At 39.8% G+C, this 23,300-nt stretch overlaps 1 protein-coding gene across 3 annotated transcripts in view; it reads right to left on the reverse strand.

Annotated features, from left to right (window-relative positions):
* Positions 1 to 23,300, reverse strand: part of Scm (Polycomb protein Scm) — a 478,066-nt gene that overhangs the window by 102,365 nt on the left and 352,401 nt on the right. For all 3 annotated transcript variants that reach the window (XM_067142594.2, XM_067142591.2, XM_067142593.2), the window contains one exon: positions 10,509 to 10,709. In XM_067142594.2, the coding sequence (XP_066998695.1) occupies positions 10,509 to 10,709 (201 nt within the window). The remainder of the gene's footprint in view (positions 1 to 10,508; positions 10,710 to 23,300) is intronic.

The raw sequence follows: 23,300 nt of genomic DNA on the forward strand, positions 1-23,300 counted from the left end.
AGCAGATACTTCAGATTCAGCAGGTCAAATGGACAGTATCACTATTGATCTATTCAAGGCTTCTGATAGGGTACATCATGGGAGACTACTGACAAAATTTAGGACAACAGGACTGGGCAATTGAATGAATAAATGGGTGGCTACACTTCTAGAAACTATCACTCAGGGAATTAAGAAAGGCAAAAGATTATCTGATCCTGTAATAATTTAGAAGTTCCTCAAAGCAGCACTACTGACCTTTGTATTTTCTTATATATAAATGATATGAGTAAAGAACAAAATAAGGCTTCTTGCAGATACTGTATACAGTAACAAATAAGTTACAAGATTGTGAGGGACTGCAAAACATCCTTGACAATGTTGTGAGATGGACAGCAGCGCCTGTCTTATCTGCCGGAACAGACAGGTCCATCTAGTATTAATTGAACAAATATTCTTAAGATCCCTCCCAAAGACCAAGCAACACATCAACGGGAACAATTTTCACACAAGACTGTATCAAGTGTCTAGGAGTTTCTTCTCAATTAAGCAGCAGCCTAAAACTATGAAACAGCTTAATATTGTACTCTTGTCAATTCCTTGACGTTACATGAGACCCAAGTCAAGACGCTAACAGTTTCATTCACAACGTTCTTGACCAGTCTACCTACAACAATCGGCTTTTAAATCTCCACTTGTGCATGACAACACATTTAAATATTAGTTACGTCAAGAACATGAAAATGAAAATCGTGGGTCAAATAAGCCCCAGTTTTAATATCACCCTTTCTCAAGACTTATGATTTAAAAAAAGAAGATCCGTTTCATTTTATTTTTATTTTTGAACATTTTAAGTTAACCAGAATAGAACTGCCAAGTTAACACACATTTAATTTAAATTTATATTTTCAATCTTGACCAACCTACAATCAGTTCAAATCTCCACTTATTGTTGACGACACATCCTGTCACCAGACACGGTACGTCAAGAACTTAATATGATATAGGGGTCACATAAACCCCGATATGCAATCCTCTTTACCGAAAAGAAGATCCATTTTAGTTTTGGACATTTTTCATATTAGATAGATTAGGACCAAAAAAACTTAACTGTATTAACTTATGTTTGTATATATTGTATATAGTGTATATATTGGTATGTTTATATTGGTTAAAAAGGTCCCAAACCTTGACCTAAAGGTTGTTTACAGGCTGAAGATGCCCAAAATAATGGGTGAAACATGTACCTGACCAAATAAGTCTACATAAAATCATGTAGATAATAACCACATTAAACGTGGAAAGTATTGAATAGGTGGTTTTTTATTAAATTATCCTTGATATCTATGCATAACGTCATCTTCAATACGGAACAATAATGAGAGTTGTTACTTGAAATAAGAAGAGTTAAAAACGGAAAGTTTCCGGGTAAATCGGAAGGGTTGGCAGGTATGCTAATAATAAAGAAGTATTAAAATTTACTTATGACAGCAATGACATTTGCAGTAAGATACAAAATTTGAAAACTAGAAAAGCAGCTTGAATTGATAAGGTTTTGGGGGATATACTGAAGACAATGGGTTGGGATACTGTACCACATCTGAAGTACTTGTTTGATTATTGTTTGCATGAAGGAACTTTACCAAATGAATGGAAAGTTGCTATGTAGCCCCTGTATATAAAGCAAAAGGGTGATAGACATAAAGCTGAAAATTACAGGCCAGTCAGTTTGACATGCATTGTATGTAAGCTTTGAGAAAGCATTCTTTCTGATTATATAAGACATGTTTGCAAAATTAAAAACTGGTTTGATAGAAGGCAGTTTGCGTTTAGGAAAGGTTATTCCACTGAAGCCGAACTTTTAGGATTCCAGCAAGATATAGCAGATATCCTGGATTCAGGAGGTCAATTGGACTGTATGGCGATTGACCTGTCTAAGGCATTTATTTGATGGGGTAGATCATGGAAGGCCACTGGCAAAAATGAGTGCAATGGGACTTGACAAAAGAGTGACTGAATAGGTGGCTCTGTTTCTAGAAAATAGAAGTAGAGTAGGTGAAGCTTTTTCTGTCCCTGTAATAATTTAGAGGGGAATTCCCCAAGGGAGTATTATTGGACCTTTATATTTTCTTATGTATATCAATCATATGTGTAAAGAAGTGAAATCAGAGATAAGGCTTTTCACAGATGATGTTATTCTGTACAGAGTAATAAATAAGTTACAAGATTGTGAGCAACTGCAAAATGACCTTGATAATGTTGTGAGATGGACAGTAGGCAATGGTATGATGATAAATGGGGATAAAAGTCAGGTTGTCAGTTTCACAGATAGGAAAAGTCCTCTCAGTTTTAATTACTGCGTTGATGGGGTTAGAGTTCCCTTGAGGGATCACTGTAAATACCTAGGTATTAATATAAGGAAAGATCTTCATTGGGGTAATCACATAAATATGATTGTAAATAAAGGGTACAGATCTCTGCACATGGTTATGAGGGTATTTATGGGTTGTAGTAAGGATGTAAAGGAGAGAGCATATTTGTTTCTAGTGAGACCACAAATAGAGTATGGTTCCAGTGTATGGGACCCTCACCAGGATTACTTGATTCAGGAACTTGAAAAAATCCAAAGAAAAGCAGCTCGATTTGTTCTGGGCGATTTCCGACAAAAGAGTAGCGTTACAAAAAAAAAATGTTGCTAAGTTTGGGCTGGGAAGACTTGCGAGAAAGGAGACGAGCTGCTCGACTAAGTGGTATGTTCCAAGCTGTTAGTGGAGAGATGGCGTAGGAGGACACAGTAGACGAAAAAGTTTGGGTGGTGTTTTTAAAAGTAGGAAAGATCACAATATGAAGATAAAGTTGGAATTCAAGAGGACAAACTGGGACAAATATTCGTTTATAGGAAGGGGAGTTAGGGACTGGAATAACTTACCAAGGGAGATGTTCAATAAATTTCCAATTTCTTTGCAATCATTTAAGAAAAGACTAGGAAAACAACAGATAGGGAATCTGCCACCTGGGTGACTGCCCTAAATACAGATCAGTAGTGACTGATTGATTGAAGACAGATGCTATTGGAACAGAAAAAATAGGAAGGGGCTACTGATGGATTTGAAGAAGAAATAACTGGAGTAAGGGGAATTTTCCATCTGGTACAGGAACAAGATGGGGTCGCTCAAGTGGAAAGACAAAACGGGCGTTCATATGTTATAAGAGTGGGGGCATAATTTTCAAACTAATAATGAGTGAACATTGCTGTACAGTAATGGAAGGAGTAGATTTGTCTGACCAGTGCACGATTACCTACTCAATGGCAAGGAAACGACTAAAGAAATTTTGAAGTTCCCATTTACTATTGAAATATTAATGATCAGCAGTATTAGAACTAAGAGTTCTGTGTATATAAATTAATACTTGAAATTAGTCTCAATGATGAGCATACTCAAGATGTAAGAACCTAGTTTATTTTCAAATTTTATTCATAATTTTATCCCTGTTTTTAATGTCAATTTGTATATATTTGTTTCATTTGTTTTATGTCAATTGTGTGCACATACATTTGTTTAGTTATTAGATGTTTAACATTAAGGCTGAAGATGGCCCGCCCCAGCCGAAACTAGCCCCTAATTAATGTAATTTAGAATATTACATATTATAGTACTGAAAGGTGGACCATTACTACATTAATTTAATAATTATATTGTACTTACAATTCAATACAGATCAGAACCAGGAAGTTTATATCCTATGAGTGAAAAGTGACATAATTGAAGTCTTAGGAATACAGGGTAGGACTTAATTTCAACAATTTTAACAATATGAATTTAAAACAATCAGTGGATCCAACCGGCAATGCCTCACCTTCCCAGAAACAATATTACTGACCAAGGGACTGCTTCCAATCGATGATGCTTGTTGTCTAAAGCAGTTCAATATCCAGGTCAACGGTCCCTCATAAAGGCACTTATTTCTAGTAAAGTACAACCATGACAAATAGAAGAACAAGTGTGACGACTCATCGAGTTCAAGTGTGCCCCGCCAGGCAGCACTAGAGTGGGCTATGTCCACAATACCGATCAGTTGGTTTTAGAAATTATGCCACAGGAAACATAATACTCCGTAACTATATACTCTGTCTTTTAAAAACAATGAGAGATTACAACTGCAATACTATGGCAAAGTACAATCGAAAAGAAAAACATACTCGGAAATAAGAGCTATAACTTTCATCACATGTTGCAAAAAGCAGAGGTTACTCGAGTGTACATATACAGATAAGTAACATATAACACCCAGCATATTTAAACCAACACCTATAAACTCTTTACTCTACTTGTCAACTCAATTTGGCGGTTACTGAACTTATGAAAGCTTGCGTGAAGATTTGGCGGATGTTCGAGATTGTACATCTTAATTAGGTTGACAATACTGTATTGAATAGGTTGACCACTTCAATAAACTTAATTGTTTCAAATGAATATACAATTTTCAATACGGACCAACCATGAAGTTTATTACATGCATTGTAAATCTTGCCGGACTTCTTTCATTCCGAACAAAAATTGGCACTTCATATAGGTCTGGGGATTATATCCATAACATGCTGAAGACAACAGCCACCTCTTGAAGGATCAACTGAAATTTTGTCTATGGAATTGATACAATCAACAAATATTTCGCCCCACATCGATTTTGAGTTCAGTTTTCCCATATACTTTCCGAAGGACATGTTAAGAACACTTCATTATTGCTCTTTTATTTCGGTGAGAACTGAAAATGTACTATGATTATTGTCACGTAGAGAGTGGGCACAGGGCGAACACTTAATAAATCTAGAAGAGTGATTAACAACGTATCCATCCAAATGGTACACTAAACACTTCTCAATCGAAAAGTTTCGAACTGCGCTACCAAATTCAGGTAGAGGTTTTTGACTCTTCGGTATTTACTGCATCTTGAACCACAAATTTTTGCTTAATGGAAGTTTCCACTGATCGTTTCACTGTCTTGTTATGCATTTCCACATTCCGGGCTAACATTCGCATCTGATTAACAGACGAGGTCAAGATCATCACCCATTTAGGTTTGCAATTTCCTCCGACATTTTAAGCCTGCTTTATAGGGATCTAACTGTAAATTTCGATCAGCATTTTTAGGCGCCTTTTGAGCGATAATATTGCCTTTTCGGCATCAGAAAGTATATTAGAATAACAGAAATTTTTATCAACATCAGACTGACCTTTTAATTCTCCATTCACTGCTATACTCCCATCTTCTTTCTTCTTTTCCTGGTGGTGTCTAGGTTATTTTTCCTGTTCGAAGTTTCACGGGACTTAATCTCACTTGAAAGGTATTTCAGCAAGTTAGGGAAAATGTGAGGCTCCTGGATCTAAATTCCATCTCACATGAGAGATAGCCACTTTTTCACCATTCACTATAAAATTATCTGATTTTCCAATCAAATCATCAGAGAAATGAACTTGACAAATTCTAATATTATGCGTTAACTCAGTATCCTTTCGTGGAATAGCTCTGGTCCGTTTTTTAGATTTATTTCTATCCTTAGGTGGTGAAAAGAATCGCATATCATTAACTACACTACCATAGCCTAACTTACAGCCAGGCACAAAACAGTACGGCATGTTGAACTATTAATTTAATCAAGCCACATAAGATACATGCTTTAAGTACACAACACACAATGAACTGAATTTAGGAACTCAAAGCAAAGAAAATTCAATTTATTGACTGAAATATCTTGCACAGTAACGTCTCCCGCACTTTGTTATACTCGGCTTGCCGGAACTACTGGAGCACGTGTTGGACAGAATCGCTTGCAGTGGTGGGGCCACAACCTACCATGCTATAACGACCGACTCTTCAACTTGGTTCTTCTATTCGTCACGGTAGAACCATGGTATTTCTCAAGTTGCGGTACTAATCAAAGGTAGCGTAAACTCACGGTGTTCCAAACATTTTGCAACTACTCACAAGTATTGTACATTGTACAGGTAAAGCAGACCTATGGTGGTTCTCACATAATGGCACCACTCGTAGGCAACGCTAACCCATGGTGCACCTCACATAGGTGTACATGTACTAATCACAGAGACTTGTACTATCCCGTGGTGTTCCTCACATACTGTAGTGAGTACAAATCACAGGCAACGCAGACCAACAGTGTCACTCATATAGTGGTACTAATCCCAGGCAACGCCCAGACCCATGGTATTTCTCACATAATGGTACAGATCACAGGCAACGTAAGTCTGTGATGTTCCACATATAGTGGTACTAATCACAGGTACTGGAAACCCACAGTGAACTGCTCTCTGCTGCTACTAATCACAAACCTATTGTGTATTGACAAGGCGGATTCAAATAAAAATATTTTAAATAGTTCTGTAATGCATAGTGGTACTATTCGCAAGTAAAGATGACCCATGACATTCCCCGTGTGATGGTACTAATCACAAATAGTTTCATGGTTCTAATTCTAGCATCCCTTGGTTGCCCCTTTTAGTCGTGTCGTGAGTGCATTCTTCGTTTGCATCCCTCACCCACACGGGGTAGAGAGAGAAAAAAGAAGGGATCCGTCACTTCGAAAAATACGGATGAAGAAAGGCAAGGGCAACGAAGGGCGTGAAAATGAAAGACTCCCTAAGCCTTGAATACTCTAATACTGATTCACAACTAAGTATTTTTTATTTTCCACCTTGTCGATACACTAAATTGCTTAAGGCAACTTATTGGTTAAAAGTGGTATATGTTTCGTATATTATAGTATAGATGTTGCCTTAAGCAATTGAATCGTGCAGTCGAGTAAGGAACTAAGTCAAAATCAGCCATTTTCATTTTATTGCCTCATTTACCTCACATAACCAAGACCTATCATTTGGTAAAGGAAAGAAATAAGTCAGCCTTCTCCTTGTGGGAGAAAGAGTGGATGGACATCAGGCATATTGTGAAGAAACGCACTAAGTCGATGACTTAGTGCGTTTCTTCACCACTTGCTATTCATGACTTAGTTCCATTCTTTGCCGCACGTTGCATGCGATGTAGGTACAACAGGGGATATTTCAATTTACGGCGTTGGTACAACACAAAGGACAACATACTGGAGGGAAACAGAAATTGTACGGTACATGGTGGGTTATAGTGTACAGTATTTCAGTTTGTATCTCGGTGGATGACAAAGTGATCTTTGTATTATGTTTGAGAATATGACTCAGAAAAGGAAAGCACAGCCTGAGGGCCATAAACATAGTGTTCTGAAACACGCAAGACTCAGAGGGCTGGCATATGTGAATAAACGTGGGAGAGTTGTGGAAGGCAAAGAAACCGGTTCTGACTGCAGGTAAGTAAGGAGCTTGAGAAGTATTACTAGGGATTGTTTAGTAAATAATATTCTAACATGCAACCGAACTTTCTACTCTTGTTTTGGATAACAATATGTATGGTACAGATTTATACTTAGTATTAATAATATGTTATTCTTCTAGATGCAGAAAGAAGTGCCTTAAGATTATCAACGAAGAGGCTCGCATGTCCATTCTCTCCAAGTTTCAACTTCCCAGTAAGGATGCACAAGATTTACACTTGCAGCGCCTCATCGAGAAGAATGAAATTAAGACCAGAAGACCGAGGAATGAAAATTCAAAGCAGCGAGCAGCAAGTTTCACTTACTTTGTTATGGATGGCAACAATAGAAAGAAGGTATGTCGTTCAGCTTTTATGAGCATGCATGCCGTCACTCAGAAAAGAGTATTCTGTATCACAATGCTTCTTCTTCATGGAGAAATTCCCAGGGACAAGAGAGGAACCAATCCAAATACCAGAAAGATATCGGAAGATGTCACTAAACTGATATTCGATCATATTCAATCATTCCCTCTGAAACGGACTCATTATGGAGGCAAAGAAGTGCATTACTTAGATGCCCGCTTAACTATTAAAGAAATGCACAACATGTTTGTCACAAAATACCCGGAGTGTGGAGTCAAGTACAGCTTCTACAGGACTTATTTTGTTGAGAATTATAACTACCGATTCGGACGACCACAGATCGATGTCTGCAGCAAATGTGAGGAGTTCACAGCTAAACTTAGGAGTCCACATATTTGTGAATCAGCAAAGCGTGCAGCTCAGGCTGAATATGATGTTCATAAAAGAAGAAGCAGGAAATTCTACAGGTCTTTGAAAGAAGTTGCAACACTATGCAGAACAAATGACAAAGTGACAGGTCTTGCCTTTGACTTTATGTAAAATCTGCCCCTGCCACACATACCGGTGCAAGAAGTGTTTTACATGAGACAGTTGTGGGTGAATGTGTTTTGTATTCATGATCTTGCAACGGACAAGTGTGTTGTGTATATGTATCATGAAGGCCAAGGAAAGAAGGGTGCAAATGAAGTTGCTTCTTTCCTGAAAGATTATATAGACGAATTTGTGTCAGAAAATGTTGACCAGTTACACGTTTTCTCTGATGGTTCTCCAGGCCAAAATAAGAACTATACGGTCATAAGACTAATGCTAGGCCTGGCAGCTTCAAATCGATTTAAGGAGATTAGACAGTACTTTCCCGAGAGGGGTCATTCATTCCTACCATGCGACAGGGACTTTGGGGTATTTAAGAAAAACATTAAAAAAGTAGACAGAGTTTATACTATCGAAGAGTATATGGCAATTATTGTAAACAGCAAAGCAAATGTTACAGTTAAGTTAGTAGACTCAAGTACAGTATTTAATTTTGACAAGTGGTGGCCTGAGTTTTTAAAAAAAGTGACTGTATCAGCTGAAACATCGACAAAGAATACTCCTCGTGCTGGAAAGATTGCATTTTCTCCTTCCTCGTTCAAAGAATACAGATATAGGGCAGAGAAACCAGGAGTTCTTGTAGCACTTCCCTTCATAAACAGCATTGTGAAACATACGTTTCATCTTGGGAAAGGTAACTTTTGCACATTTTCTTTGCAGCCAATGGTAGCATATCCAGAGGGTGGGGTTCCAATAAAAGCTGAGAAGATAAAAGGACTTGCGTAAACTGTTGAAATATGTTGCAGATGAGGATGCTTTGGCATTTTATTTGGACATTATTTCGCAGCCAATGAATTCCCCTTAGGTTAGTAGTCTCGGTGGTAATACTGTAGTTATTTGGCGCTTCAAGGTCATTTGTATTTGTTTTCCCTGTTTTTTTCTGTTGGATAAACTGTAAACAGTGCTTATGTATTGCATTATGCTATGTTTAATATATAACAAATGTTGGTGTAGTTTGTATGAGAGATTTATTCCCAAACTCAAAATTTTTTCGGTATTATTGGAGAAAGGAACGAAGTCCAAAAAAAGTTCAAACGGTCATAAAATTTATAAATTTTTCTTGAACATTTTCCTGTTACCTCCGTTACATATCTATCACTGATCTACATATTACATAAAATAATGGGAACTATTCATTGAAGCGTGTCGAAGAAAATCAGTTTTTTTGCTCTCCTGAAAAGTAGCAAAATCTGACTTAGTTCCTTACTCGACTGCACGCTTCAATTTAGTGTATCGACAAGGTGGAAATTAAAAAATACTGAGTTGTGAATCTGTGTAAGTGCAATACGGACAATGAAGCTGATTTTATGTAATGCTCTAATACCGTCAAGGTCGGAAAAGAACAAGAGTTGACCAAGGGAGGTCGAACAGGATAGATGAAAGTGAGGAACCTGACACAAGTAAGTGGAAGCAATGCCAGGACTCAGCTAAGGGCCCCGTGTTCGCCAACCCACGCTCCCAAGTTAACAGCTGCTGGGGCCCTTCATCTTCTTCATCTGCGTCTCCCACCGACAGGGGGTACAATGGTGTTTTTAAAAGTAGTGGAGATCCCAATATATATAAAGTTGAAATTCAAGAGGACAACATTAGACAAATATTTGCTTATAGGAAGGAAGGAAGAGGAGTTAGGGATTGGAATAATTTACCAAGGGAGATGTTTGATAAATTCCAAACTTTTAAAAATTATGCCCTAAATGCAGATCAGTGGTGATGATTTTCTATTTAATAAATCTGTTTTAGATAAATGTTACCAAGATCATACACACTTTTCTTATTCAAATAAAATAATCTCTCCCCGATGTTAAAATATTCTTGAACCCATGTAAGAACCAATCACATACAGAAATTGAGCCTGTCACTCGAATCCTTGCCATGGCAAGACAGACAGAAACTGAATCGTGACCTTTACCGTCTTTATATGACATAGAAAAGTATTAGTCAAATTAAATTATAATTTTTATAATGTAAACATAAAATATACATTTTAAATCACAGTAAAAATACAGAGATGTCGGTACAAGATGCATGGATGTTATAGATGAACAGTATTATGTGATGAAAATGGAACCTTTTATATCTGAAACTTATTGAGAACACAGAGATGTCACTATGTAATGTGTTTTGAGAAAGTACACTGAATTATACACTGGTAAAAATAATCAGACTGTTCAACACAATTTAATCCCCAGGAACACTATATTCAGAATAATCATTACCTGTGATTATAACCCTGCCTTCTCCTTGCCTAAGTAGTCCAAATATCTGCTTCTGGTCCAATGCTGCATCCACCAACGACTGGACACATTCTCTCAAAATCCTGTTGATACTCTTGGCTGTGTATACCATGGGTAATTCAGACACTTTGCGAGGATCCAAGTATGGTCCACAGTTACAACCGTGGTTAACAAACACACAGACTGGAACAAAAGACACAATATACCATACAGTAACATACAGAACTAAAGAAACTGGTAATTCCACAACATGAGTAGTTTTGCTGGGGAAGGAGGAGTTCGTGTGGTAAAATGTTATATGCTTTATTACTGTACTTGAAATAAATTATCAACTTACAAGAAAACAAAACATGGCCCTGATTCAAGAGGCAAAGTACATGGTTGATCTAAACGTCCAGAAACAGCACGTTTTAATTGATCCGAGGCATGGTCGATGGTGGTCATGTCTGGGGAACAGCAAGAAAGGTTTATCCAAGAAATGCACAATGGGCACGCTTGTTCTTGTCCATTAACATTGAAATCTTCTCCAAAGTGCTTAGGATATAGATCCGCTACTTATTTCTCTACTGTAGTGTTTACGGTGCTCTGAACAACCACGAGTGGTGTAAGGCGTAAGGTGACCACATGTAAAGCCACCCCAGAAAATCCTTCTTGCACACGTGTGACTCTGTGGGAGGCATGCAACATTATCGGATTCCCTCCAAAAACATTGTCTGCCATTATCAGAGGTCAAACAGATCAAACATACCTCAGTAAACACCACCCTATGCCAATCCTGGTGTGTCCATGCAACATGATTTTGTGCCCATCTGTACCTCCTGCATGGTGCTGTGGAGTACGACATGGAACACGCCAATGCAGATTCCCACCTTCTCTTGACAGTTTGATTGCAGACATGACGTCCTGTAGACCTCAAAATTCAGTTTCGCAGCACTCAGCCCTTAGTTCCTCTAAGCCAACAGTCAAAGATAGCGATCATCACTGGCAGTTGTCGCATGTGGGATGCCTGTGAGGTCTATATCATCAACACTACTAGTCAGTCGGAAGCAATTCCACGCCAGCAGTACATCACATCGTATTCACTCCAGTGTACATGTCATGTTGACAAGCCTTCTTGCCATAACGTGATTATGTGGACATGATCAATGGTCAACGGTGTATTTCGTGGCATGATGGAAGTTGGCTATACTGGTCCAAACACACCTCTAATACTTCCTTACTATGATGCAAGTGTAATGGACTAATATAACTTGGAAACAATTCTCTAACCCATGGGTTAATAATGAAAATATCGAGTCTGATTATTATTATTGTTATTATTTACATAGTTACGTACAGACTTTATTTGGTATAAATCATGGTCATAACAAGGCACGTGAGGTTATGTCACAACACATCTGCTGTATGTATATTAATATGAGTTTATTTTATGTAAGAACATGTAATTAATAGTATAAAATTTATTATTACTTGTAAATATAATGTATAGCCAGCGTAATGTTGTGCAACACACGGTAATAGTCGAGAACAAGGTATCCTTGGCACTTGAGAGTTACAGAAAATTCCATTCATTGTAAATAGGTTATTGAAGACTGAAGAAGTTACGAGAAGAGATGTTGTGTCATACCTTTCTAGAAGCTTGGCCAGGCAATGTATATAAAGAGGCAGTCTTGGGAGTTGAAGCGAGAGTTGTTTAGCGAGGGCTGTGAGTGCTAGTTATTAATCAAGTATGTGAATTCATGTTGTGATTTTGTTGTGTTGGTCGTACACTGACATGCTATTGTGTCAGTCTTAATCTTCTCCTTGGTTGTGGCAGTCTTCATCTTCTCCCTGGTAGCAGTGTTTAGTTCAAGACAGAAGTTTATTAGTGTGTGTGGATAAAGTGTATATAATTTGTAAATAAAACAGTGTACACAATTGACAGCATCTCCATGTGCGTCTTTGTGATTACAGCAACTATCTCTCCAATTTCAACTTAACTATCTTGGAATTAGTTTTGAACCACAATTTCTTTTCTTTTAATAATAAAATATATCAGCAAGACGGACTACCAATGGTACGCGAAGCTGTCAGCCATTTTGTAGAAATCTGAAAATAACCAAGAGTTCGCCACTCCTTGTGTCACAACAGTAGATTTTAAAATTAAATAAACATGATTACTCGATTCTACAAACACTTCTCTAACTGTCAGATGACACCACAGTCTTCCAGATTCTTTCTTGTTGCCAACAATACTAAAAGAAAAAGATGTAAAAATTGTTGCCATATGGCAATGCACGGCGCTAATGGGTTAAGGACTGGCAATGAAAATTTTTCAGGCATAGTCGACAGCCAAGCAAGCCATTCATTTGTCAACGGGACTGTTGCCGGATTACTACCGCCTATGATGTCTCACCACCTCGGAAGGGTAGTGGGAGCAACGGACGGGATTAACCTATTCCATCCAAGGACAGACTAACCTATGATATAGATGCTGATTCCCATAGGGAACCTGAAATATCTGTTCCGAATTAGTACATTTATAATACCAATACAAATGGTCCATTATTGGACATTATAAATTTTCCAGCCAACTCATTCCTGGTTGCCAGCGTTTCGCCCCAGTGTGCTAAGTTGGGCTCACCAGTTGGTACATGGCACACCCACCAAGACGCATGGCTAGTGGATACCGTGGAGGCCACTGCGTAGGCTACTTGGAGCCACCGGCAAAGCCAATGCACTATGAAAGACTTTGTCTCATTACCAAAAAATTGATGCCTGCTTGGCCATGAGATGATATAGATGTTGATTCCCATAGGGAACCTGAAATATTTGTCCCAAATGAGTAAATTTATAACACCAATATAAATGGTCCATTATTGGACATTATAAATTTTCCAGCTAACCCATTTCTGGTTGCCAGCGTTTTGTCCCAGTGTGCAAAGTTGGGCTCATCAGTTAGTAAATTTTATAATGGTTAAATAATGAAGAGGAAAATGCTGAAATAATGGGAAAAGTATTCATTGAACTTTTGAATTGTGAAGAACCAAAAGAACTTTTAGCAATTAATACAGACACGCCCATCAAAACCCCGCTGAACTCATAAACCCCCCAACAATCCAAGAGGTGGAAACAGCACTCAAAGAGTTGAAAAATTATAAGGCAGGCAGAGAAGACCATGTTTTCGCAGAAATTTGGAAATATGCCAGTGATATAGTTCAAACATACTTACGTATGGCAGTAACAAAAATCTGGAGAACAGAAAAGTTCCCCGAACATTGGACCACAGCCATAATCCCCCCACTCCACAAAAAAGGAGATAAAAAGCAATCCAGATAATTACAGAGGTATCTCTCTATTAGACTGCACATACAAGATTTTCTCCAGAATCCTATACAGGAGGATCAGAGAGCAACCAGAGGAAGAATTACGTGAATACCACGGAGGCTTCAGACCTTGGAGAAGCTGTGCAGAACAAATCATCACTTTAAAATTAGCCATAGTATATTACAACAAGCAAAACAAATCTCTCACAATAACATTTGTGGACTTTTAAAAAGCTTACGACTGTATCCATAGACCTTCAATGTTGAAAATATTAAGAAATTTTGGGCTCCATCCAAAATTTAAAAAATTGATGGAACTCACCTTAACAAACACTAAATCAAAAGTCAAGTTCAGAGGGGAATTTTCTGAGCCATTCGTCATAGAAACAGGCTTAAGACAAGGAGATGGCTTGTCACCACTGCTGTTCAACTTTGCCTTGGAATATACAGAGTTATTCTAAATGACTGTCGGGGTTTCGTGAATTTTTTTGAAAACGTACCATTTTTATTATTGCAGTAATGGTTAGACAAACTCTCAAAGTTTTGTTTTGCATCAACTGTAGTACATAAGTTACCACCAGAAGGCAGTAATAGCAGTGTTTAAATAAATGGCAATTAGTGACAAGGAGAAAGCTTTTTGTACTCTTGAATTTCATCAATATCGATCCGTTACCAGAGTCCAGTGCCATTTTCGGACAAAATACGGCAAGGAGCCTCCTTCCGACAACTCTATTCACAGATGGTACGCACAATTTGTGGATACAGGTTGTTTGTGCAAAGGGAAAAGCAGTGGGCGTCCCGCTGTGTCAGAAGCGGATGTGAATCGGATTAGAGGCGTTTATCTCCGTAGTCCTAAGAAATCAACTACGAAATGTAGCAGGGAACTGCAAGTTTCTCAAACTACATTATGGCGTGTGTTACGAAGGCACCTAAAGGTAAAGCTATTTCGCCTACAATTGCATCAAGCTCCAACAGCTAATGACAAAGCTCTACGTTTCAACTTTTGCATGGCACTGCAGAAATGGATTGAACAAGATGATTTTCTTGACAGAGTAGTTTTCAGTGAGGAAGCTACTTTTTGTGTGGAAAGGTAAACGTCTATGGCCCATTCTTCTTCAATGAACAGACAGTAACAGGGCTGACTTACCTGGGCGTGCTCACAGAATTGCTGTTACCCCAGCTGAATGATGACAGGGATGATTACGTGCTGCAACAGGATGGAGCACCACCTCATTTCCACAGGGAGGTTAGAGCATTTTTAAACCAAGAACTACCACAACGATGGATGGGACGCGGAATAGAAGGTGATCTGATGCCCTTACCCTTTCCACCACGTTCACCAGATCTTACACCAAGCGATTTCTTCCCGTGGGGATATGTTTAAGATCAGGTATTTGTTCCTACTCTACTGGTAGATATTCAGGAAGTGAAGCAGTGCATCCAAGCCGCCTTCAAAAGCATCAAGCTGCCATGTTGACTCCTGTGTGGGAAGAGATGGACTATCGAGTAGATGTGTGGACAGTGACAGAAGGCGCACATATCGAGCATTTGTAATGTATGTCAAAATAACTTTATGAGTTACAGTACACAATAAAACAGGATTCATATTCCTACGTCAATTGCACTGTGGATTTTTGTAACCCCGACAATCATTTAGAATAACCCTGTATAATGAGGGAATGGTACAGGAGTAAACCAAAGAACATCCGAATTGGAAGACCCAAAGACAATATAAGTTTAAATTGCCTAGGATTTGCTGATGACCTTGCTCTCTTGTGAAACAATATTCAGAAAACCAGACAAGTTATATCACTACAGGAAATAGCACAGAAAATTGGTCTTGGATTATATTTTGAAAAGATAGTAATCATGTTTACTGACTCACCACTCATAAACAAAACTGCCATAGGAAACCAAGAAAACAAAATTGTAGATAAATTTAAATAGTAGGGAGATCATAACATATAACATCAATAAAAAGAGAGCATGGCATAACAGAACAAATAAACTGACCAGAGCACGATATGTCACCATGAATACCTACAACACAAAGGACCTGTCAATAGCAACAAAATTAAAACATTACAAAACAGTCACTCAACCAGAAATATCATATGCAAGCGAAACCATCTTCAAAACAATTAACACTGCACAAATAGACAAAATACTCAAGATAGAGAGAAGAGTCATTAGAACGTGCATCAACAAATCATACCAAAAAGACGAACACTGGAAAGTAGCTTCTAATGAAACAGTCTACTAGGAAATAGAACCAGTAATGAGCACAATCAGGAAGAAACGCATTTCATTTTTTTGGACATCTAATCAGTACACCATAGAAGAGGATCATCAGGAGAATAATAAAAAAATTATGGAATAGTAAGTGCAACATTAAGTGGATTACATAAATCAAGGAAGATATGGATGAACTACAAATTACAGTGGAAGACCTAAGAAACAAAACCGACAAAATCAAGAAACTCACAGACAAGCAATCCAGACTGAATCAACAAACAGACAATAGGAAGGGTGATTTCTGATGAAGAAAGAAGGATAAGATCAGAGAGAATGAAGAAGTACTGGGTTGACAGAAAACTGAAAAATTATTTGTATAAAGTTGGCTAGAGTGGTCCAATGAAGGCCATAAGATGTAGACAACAACAACAACAACAACAACAACAACAACAACAACAACAACAACAACAACAATAATAATAATAATAATAATAATAATAATAATAATAATAATAATAATAATAATAATAAATTGTAATAATGGTAAAATGTTGGACTGACTAGCCAACTGGAGAAGTGCCAGTTCACTAAGACCCGTGTAGAATATCTTGGCCATGTCCTAACCTCTGAAGGCTTAGAAAGGCAACCGGAGAAGAATCGAGCTATCGAAGAAGCGGAACACCCGCGAACCAAGTGACAAGTACGTCAGTTCCTTAGCTTGCGTGGATGGTATAACAGATTCGTGCCACACTTTGAAGAGAAGGCAATACCACTCACTGATCTACTCCATAACAACCGCCCATTCCAATGGACCAGCAAGGAACAGGCAGCATTCAAGGGCATTAAGGTTGTGATAAGCAACGCTCCCAGACTAGCCCATCCCGACCCTCAACGGAAGATGTGCTTGCAGACGGACACCAGTTCAATCCAGCTTAGGAGCAGTGCTATTCCAGGAGAGGAGTGACAGCGGAAGGGACATCATTGAGTATGCAGGCAAGAAACTATCTCCCACCGAACAACACTACTGCACTGCCAAGAAGGAAGTCCTAGCTGTGGTGTGGGCCGTGGGCTAATTCAGAGACTACTTGAAAGGAAGGAAGTTCCAGCCTACACCGATAACGCATCTCTCAAATGGTTAAACTCGGTCTCTGGCTAAAAATCTAAATTGATACGATGGGCTCTGTTAATCGCAGAATTTGATTTTGTTGTGGGTCACGTCACAGGACCGACGAACATAGGAGCAGACAGCTTATCTAGGCACCCGGCGATGGAACCTGAAGCTAGGAGCATCGATGTCGAGGGGGAGTTCCCCAGAAAACACCAGAGAGAGCCTAAGGAACCTGTCCTTATGACCATCAAGAAGGAACTTGATCTGGGAGTGATCAAAGAGTGGCAGGAACAAGACAAGCCCTGTAGGACCACGACACAGTGGATTAGGAGAAAGAACACCAAGAGTCGACTTGTCCCGAGGGAATTGCCACAAAAACTTTGGGGTTGTCGGAGGACTCTTGATGTACAGGTCGCACCTCTCCGCCACGCCTGCAGTAGTGGTGATCCCCAGACAGCACATGACGGACATGCTGGAGAAGTTCCACGACAGCACTGAAGCTGGACATCCGGGAGGTGAAGGGACATATCAGTCTATCCGACGAAGATTCTTCTGGGTCAACATGCGGAAAGACATCCTGGACTATGTCTAGGAGTGCTACATCTCTGCCTGCACCAAGGCGAGCCACAGGAAGGCAGATTCCAGCCAACGAGGGAAGACGGCTATAACGCCCGTGGGAGGTTTCAGCCCTGGACTTGATGGATCCTCACTCTAGAACACCATGGGGTAAAACAGGAATCCCAGCAATCACCGACCTCTTCACAAGATGGATTGAAGCCTTTCTGATACCTGAAGCCACGACGGGACGCATCACCAGCCTGCTACAAGACAAGGTATTCAGCTGCTACAGTTACCCATGATGCATTCTGTCAGACAAAGGGAGTCAGTTCACGTCAAGGAAATGGCAGCAAATGATGACAGAATGGGATGTGGAGCACTGGACCACCCCTATCTACAACCCAAGGGCCAATCCAACAGTATGATGAAACCAGGAGCTGAAAAGGATGCTATGAGTCCAGCTGATAGACAAAGAACATCGACTGTGGGACCGCCAGATACCGCAATCACTCTCTGCCCTGCGACGAAGCATCAACCATGTCATTGGCTATTCCCCAGTGGAGCTGTTCCTTGGTCGACAGCTATACGTGGGAGATTTGTCCAAAACCCATTTCGGGTCAAGATGATGCAGCTGTTTCCCTTGCAGAGTGGCAGAAGCAGAACATCAAGGAGAAGCAAGCTTTGGCCGAGAAGAGATCTCTTACCCAGGCCAAGGCTCAAGATGTAAAAGAGGCCCAGATCTTCCTACCAGTCAAGCAAGTACTGCGACGTAACCACGCCCAGTCAGCAATAAAACTACAGGGTTTCACACAGGTCTTGCTTGTAAGTGAGTTGGTCCCATCGAGGTGGATAAACAGCTGGGCCATGGGGTCTACTTACTAAAGACCAACCCTCCTGTCGTGTTCCACACATCAGAGTTACGGCGAGTCACCAAACTGCTGTGCATACAAAGTAAGCTTGGAGGAGAGGCTACTAATGACACAGCATCATCTCGTCATCGTTAGAACGCATCGACTATCATCTAGGAAGAGGCTGGCAGCGAGGCAACCCCGACCCCCGACATGGCACAAGCTGGTCAAGAGGAGGAGAGCACAACCAGCGACATCGAAGAAAAAAGGAGATCCAATCTATGCCCAAGGCAAAGTCAATGAATATGAGAAAGTGTGGAAAATGTTTCAAGTTATAGGGTGGATACTGAAGCAAGTGTGATAAACAGATATAAAATGAAAACAATATTATCTCACCCATGGGTAAATAATGCAAATGTCGAGCTTGAAATATTATTTTATGTTTATGATTATTATTATTATTATTATTATTATTATTATTATTATTATTATTACATGTAATGTATGGCTATGAAGTGTTACATCCAGTTAGTATTATTATTACATCACACAGTATGTACATACGATATGATCATGTTCTTTTGTGAGGTTATGTCAGGAAACATGCACTGTATATAGGCATTTATATCTGTTCAATTAAACCTGTATACAATTTATTCTTAACTGTATATATTATTTGTAATCCACTACATAACTGAAGGGTCGGGGAAAAAACCAGGTAAGTCACTTTTTCATTGAAATTGAGATATTGTTACAGCCTGCTTCAGGGTGATCATACACATCTATTGAGTGGTCGGAAATGGAAAAAAAGCAGGCGAGTCAGGAGAAATTGGCACTCAAAGTTTCGCTGTTAAGGGAAAGAACTAGGGAAGTCTAGCACAACGGTTGCTTTTTCTCATGTTGTACAAATATTGACTCTCCTGCTTTTTTCCCCTGACCCTTCAATTGTGAAACACACTGTAACTTCCAGAATGGTACTGGGTAGACAAGAACGATGGAGAATACTCTGTACACTATATCTATGTATTAAGCACTCTAGAATTTTCGAGAAGGTATTTTTTGTAACGTATCTTTCTAGAAGCCTGGCCAGGCACATATATACGGAGGAGATCTTGATGGTGGAGACGAGTTATTGTTCAGTAGAGATATGAGTTAACAGGTTATGACCACATGCTGTGACATGCTTTGAAGCAGTCATCTGTTTCAACTGTGTTTTAAGGTTGCAATCTCCATGTGCAGTGATAGGCAATTGCCAAAATGGTGGTTTGTGATGTGAGAGTTTTGTTGACAGCAGTGATTAAAGTTATGCGTGTGTTTAATTTGCAATTAGATGTCAATAAAAAACTGCACCAACTGACAGCATTTCATGTGCGTCTTTGTGGATACGTTAAGTCTCGCTATTTGCTTCTACGTCTCATCGGCACAGATAGGTCTTATGGTGACTATGGGACAGGAAAGGCCTAGGAATGGGGAGGAAGCGGCTGTGACCTCAATTAAGGTGGGAAAATGGGAAGCCACGAAAAACCACCTTCAGGGTTGCCGACAGTGGGATTCGGGGAAGCCACGAAAAACCACCTTCAGGGCTGCCGAGAGTGGGATTCGAACCCACTATCTCCCTGATGCGAGCTCACAGCTGCACGCTCCTAACCACACAGGCAACTCGCCCGGTCTATGAAGTCTCACCATCTCGGAAGGGTAATGGGAGCAGCGGATGGGGTAATCTATTCCATCCAAGGTCAGACCAACCTATTCGCTAAATGCATTGACCTGCATATTGTAACTGATGTTGCAGGGATTTAGAACCTAATACCTGACATCATTTTAGGTCATGACTTTCTGGTAGAATACAAGGTAATCCTAGACTATGCAGCTCATGAAGTCTTTTTGGGAAAAGACAAGATGTCTGAGGGTCGCCTGGCACGATGGAAATCTCAGGACTCGCAAGAATGCGGAAGTTGACGTAGACCTGGGAGATATCGAGATAACGTATTGTTACCAAATGAAAAGGAGAAGCTGAGAAGCGCTTTAAAGGACTTTCCGGAAGTCATCACTAACATAACAGGACAGACTACTACTGTAACGCACACCGCGGAATGCAGCACTTCCTCACCCATCAAGCAACGTCCATATCCAATCAACCTGCATAAGCGCAACTTTGTCATTCAGAAGATTCAACAGATGGAAGGGCATGGTATCATTGAACCCTCTACATCCTGTTGGGCATTGCCCTTCGTCCAAGCGTAAAAGAAGAGCAAGGAATATCGACTGTGTATGGACTTCCCCAAGTTGAACGAGAAGACCGTTAGTGACGCCTACCCCATGCCTGACCTGAAAGACTCACTGAAACAAGAAAGTGGGTCTAGGATTTGCAGCACGCTGGATCCCAATGCCGGATACTGGCAAGTGGAGGTCGAGGAAATTTCTAGACCACTGACCACCTTCATGACACCAAGATGCTTGTACCAGCTTACAGTAATGCCTTTTGGACTGAAGAATGCTCCTGCAACCTTCATGCAACTGATGGATAAGGTATTGTCAGCATATGCTGGAGATTTCTACAAAGTGTATCTCGACAACATCTTAATTCACAGCAAGAATTTTCAAGAATACCTCGTACATCTGAGTAAAGTGCTGGAATGACTGAAGATTCATGGACTGACTTGCGAACTGGAGATGGAACCTGAAGGTAGGAGCATCATTTTCGAGAGGGAGTTTCCACAAAATCACCAGAGTGAACCCAATGAACCTGTTCTTATGATCATGAAGAAGGAACTTGATCTGGAAGTAATTAAGCAATGGCAAGAAAAGGGCAAGCCCTGTAGGACCATGACACAGTGGATTAGGAGACAGAACATCGATAGTAGACTCGTCCCAAGGGAATTCAAGATGTGCTAGAAGAACTTCAGGGTTGACGGAGGACTCTTAATGTACAGATTGCACCTCTCTGACACACCTGCAGTAGTAGTGATCCCTAGACAGCACACGACGGACATCCTCACAAAGTTCCACGACAGCACTGAAGCCGGCCATCCTGGAGGTGAAGAGACATATCAGTCTATCGGACAAAGATTCTTCTGGGTCAACATCCGGAAAGACATCCTGGACTATGTGAAGGGGCGCTACATCTGTGCCTGCACCACGGCAAGCTTGTGTATGAGTTAACACGTGAACCTTCCTACATAGAGGATCTCTGTTACCATCTACCACTACCAACTACACCAACATATCTACAGTTCATAGAGAAATTATTAGCCAAGAAGAGAGACATATGGAGCGAATTTTACTCGACAGGCGCAATGATTTACAAACACTTGCAAGGAGGAGGATATGTGCTCATACACTTGATTACACACTTTGCAATACATGGATTTCATTATAAGTTGTGTAAACCTAAGAAATTCCGATCAACCAAACACAGACTGGGTATGTGAACGTTGTGGAATGAGGTGTGAATGTTATCAAGCTATGATTTGTACTTGTCGGCACAAATCGCCAACAGCCTTCTGCAACGATGACTAATGTTGTGTTATTAAGGTAAATTTCTTTTGGCCATTGGCTGCAATAAAATATATTATTATTAAAAGTGTACTACAGCACTGACCGACAGCAGACACGAACAATGAAACTGATGCATCTCATGTTCCCTCCACAATTAAAACTTCTGACTTACGATAATCTGTATGCAAATTACAAGATTCTAACTCAGGCACTCAAGATGTAATGACTGGTGCTTATGATTATCTGGTGTTCTGCATATTACTGATGGTGGTTACGATAATTTCTTTGTTTACCCTCTAGATTTAACTGACACTTACAATACTTTGCCAGCATGTACAGTAGTCTGACGTATTAGCATCATAACCTCAATTTTGACAAAAATGTTGCTTACGATACTTTGCCTTTCGAGGGATGATAATATGAAGATAAGGTTGGAACACAAGATGACAAATTGGGGCAAAATTCATTTATAGGAAGAGGAATCGGGGATGGAATAAATTATCAAGGAAAATGTTCAACAAATTTTCAAGTATTTTGAAATCATTTAGGAAAAAAATTAGGTGAACAGCTGTTTAATTTAATGCACAGCAGTTCAGTTAAAAAATAGTGAATCTATATTATAGTTATATTACGTATTTTATCCTATACTTCCTTCATTAACCGTGAAGGAAGTTCTATCACTGTAGCCCAAGTCAAAGTTTTCTGATGATCGTCCATCCTGGTGAAGCTAGGATGTACATGCAAGCTCTTTGGGGGGGGGGGGGGGGGAGAGGGGCTGATAAGAAGCAGTTGTAGAATAATTGGGACTATTAGAATAGAGTCCATCTATGAGAAGACTCTTCCTCATGTAACTCACTCTCTTACACTAACCTGTGTGTTTCTATCCACCTACACATGATTTTATTCGTTGTTTGTTTGTTCCTTCCCAGTAAATAGTGGTTGGCGCCACCGTACTATGACATCTTGGAAGTGCCCAGACCTGCATAACATGTGATCTGACATCTCGAGAATGAGCGTCAACACTGCTAGTGCTGGTTGAGGCAAGGCAAGGCAAGGCAAACTGTCATCTTTTCAACAGAGCATGACAGTGGTGGGGCCAGATAGATGGAACATTCCATTGTTGAAGTTGTGCAGACATTTGGCATTCCTTGATCAATGGTGTCACATGTGTATAAAGAATACCTCATGGAAGGCATTACCACCCGCAGTGAACAGCGTAATG

This window comes from Anabrus simplex, chromosome 3, assembly GCF_040414725.1.
Source record: "Anabrus simplex isolate iqAnaSimp1 chromosome 3, ASM4041472v1, whole genome shotgun sequence".
NCBI classification, from domain to species: Eukaryota; Metazoa; Arthropoda; class Insecta; order Orthoptera; family Tettigoniidae; genus Anabrus; species Anabrus simplex.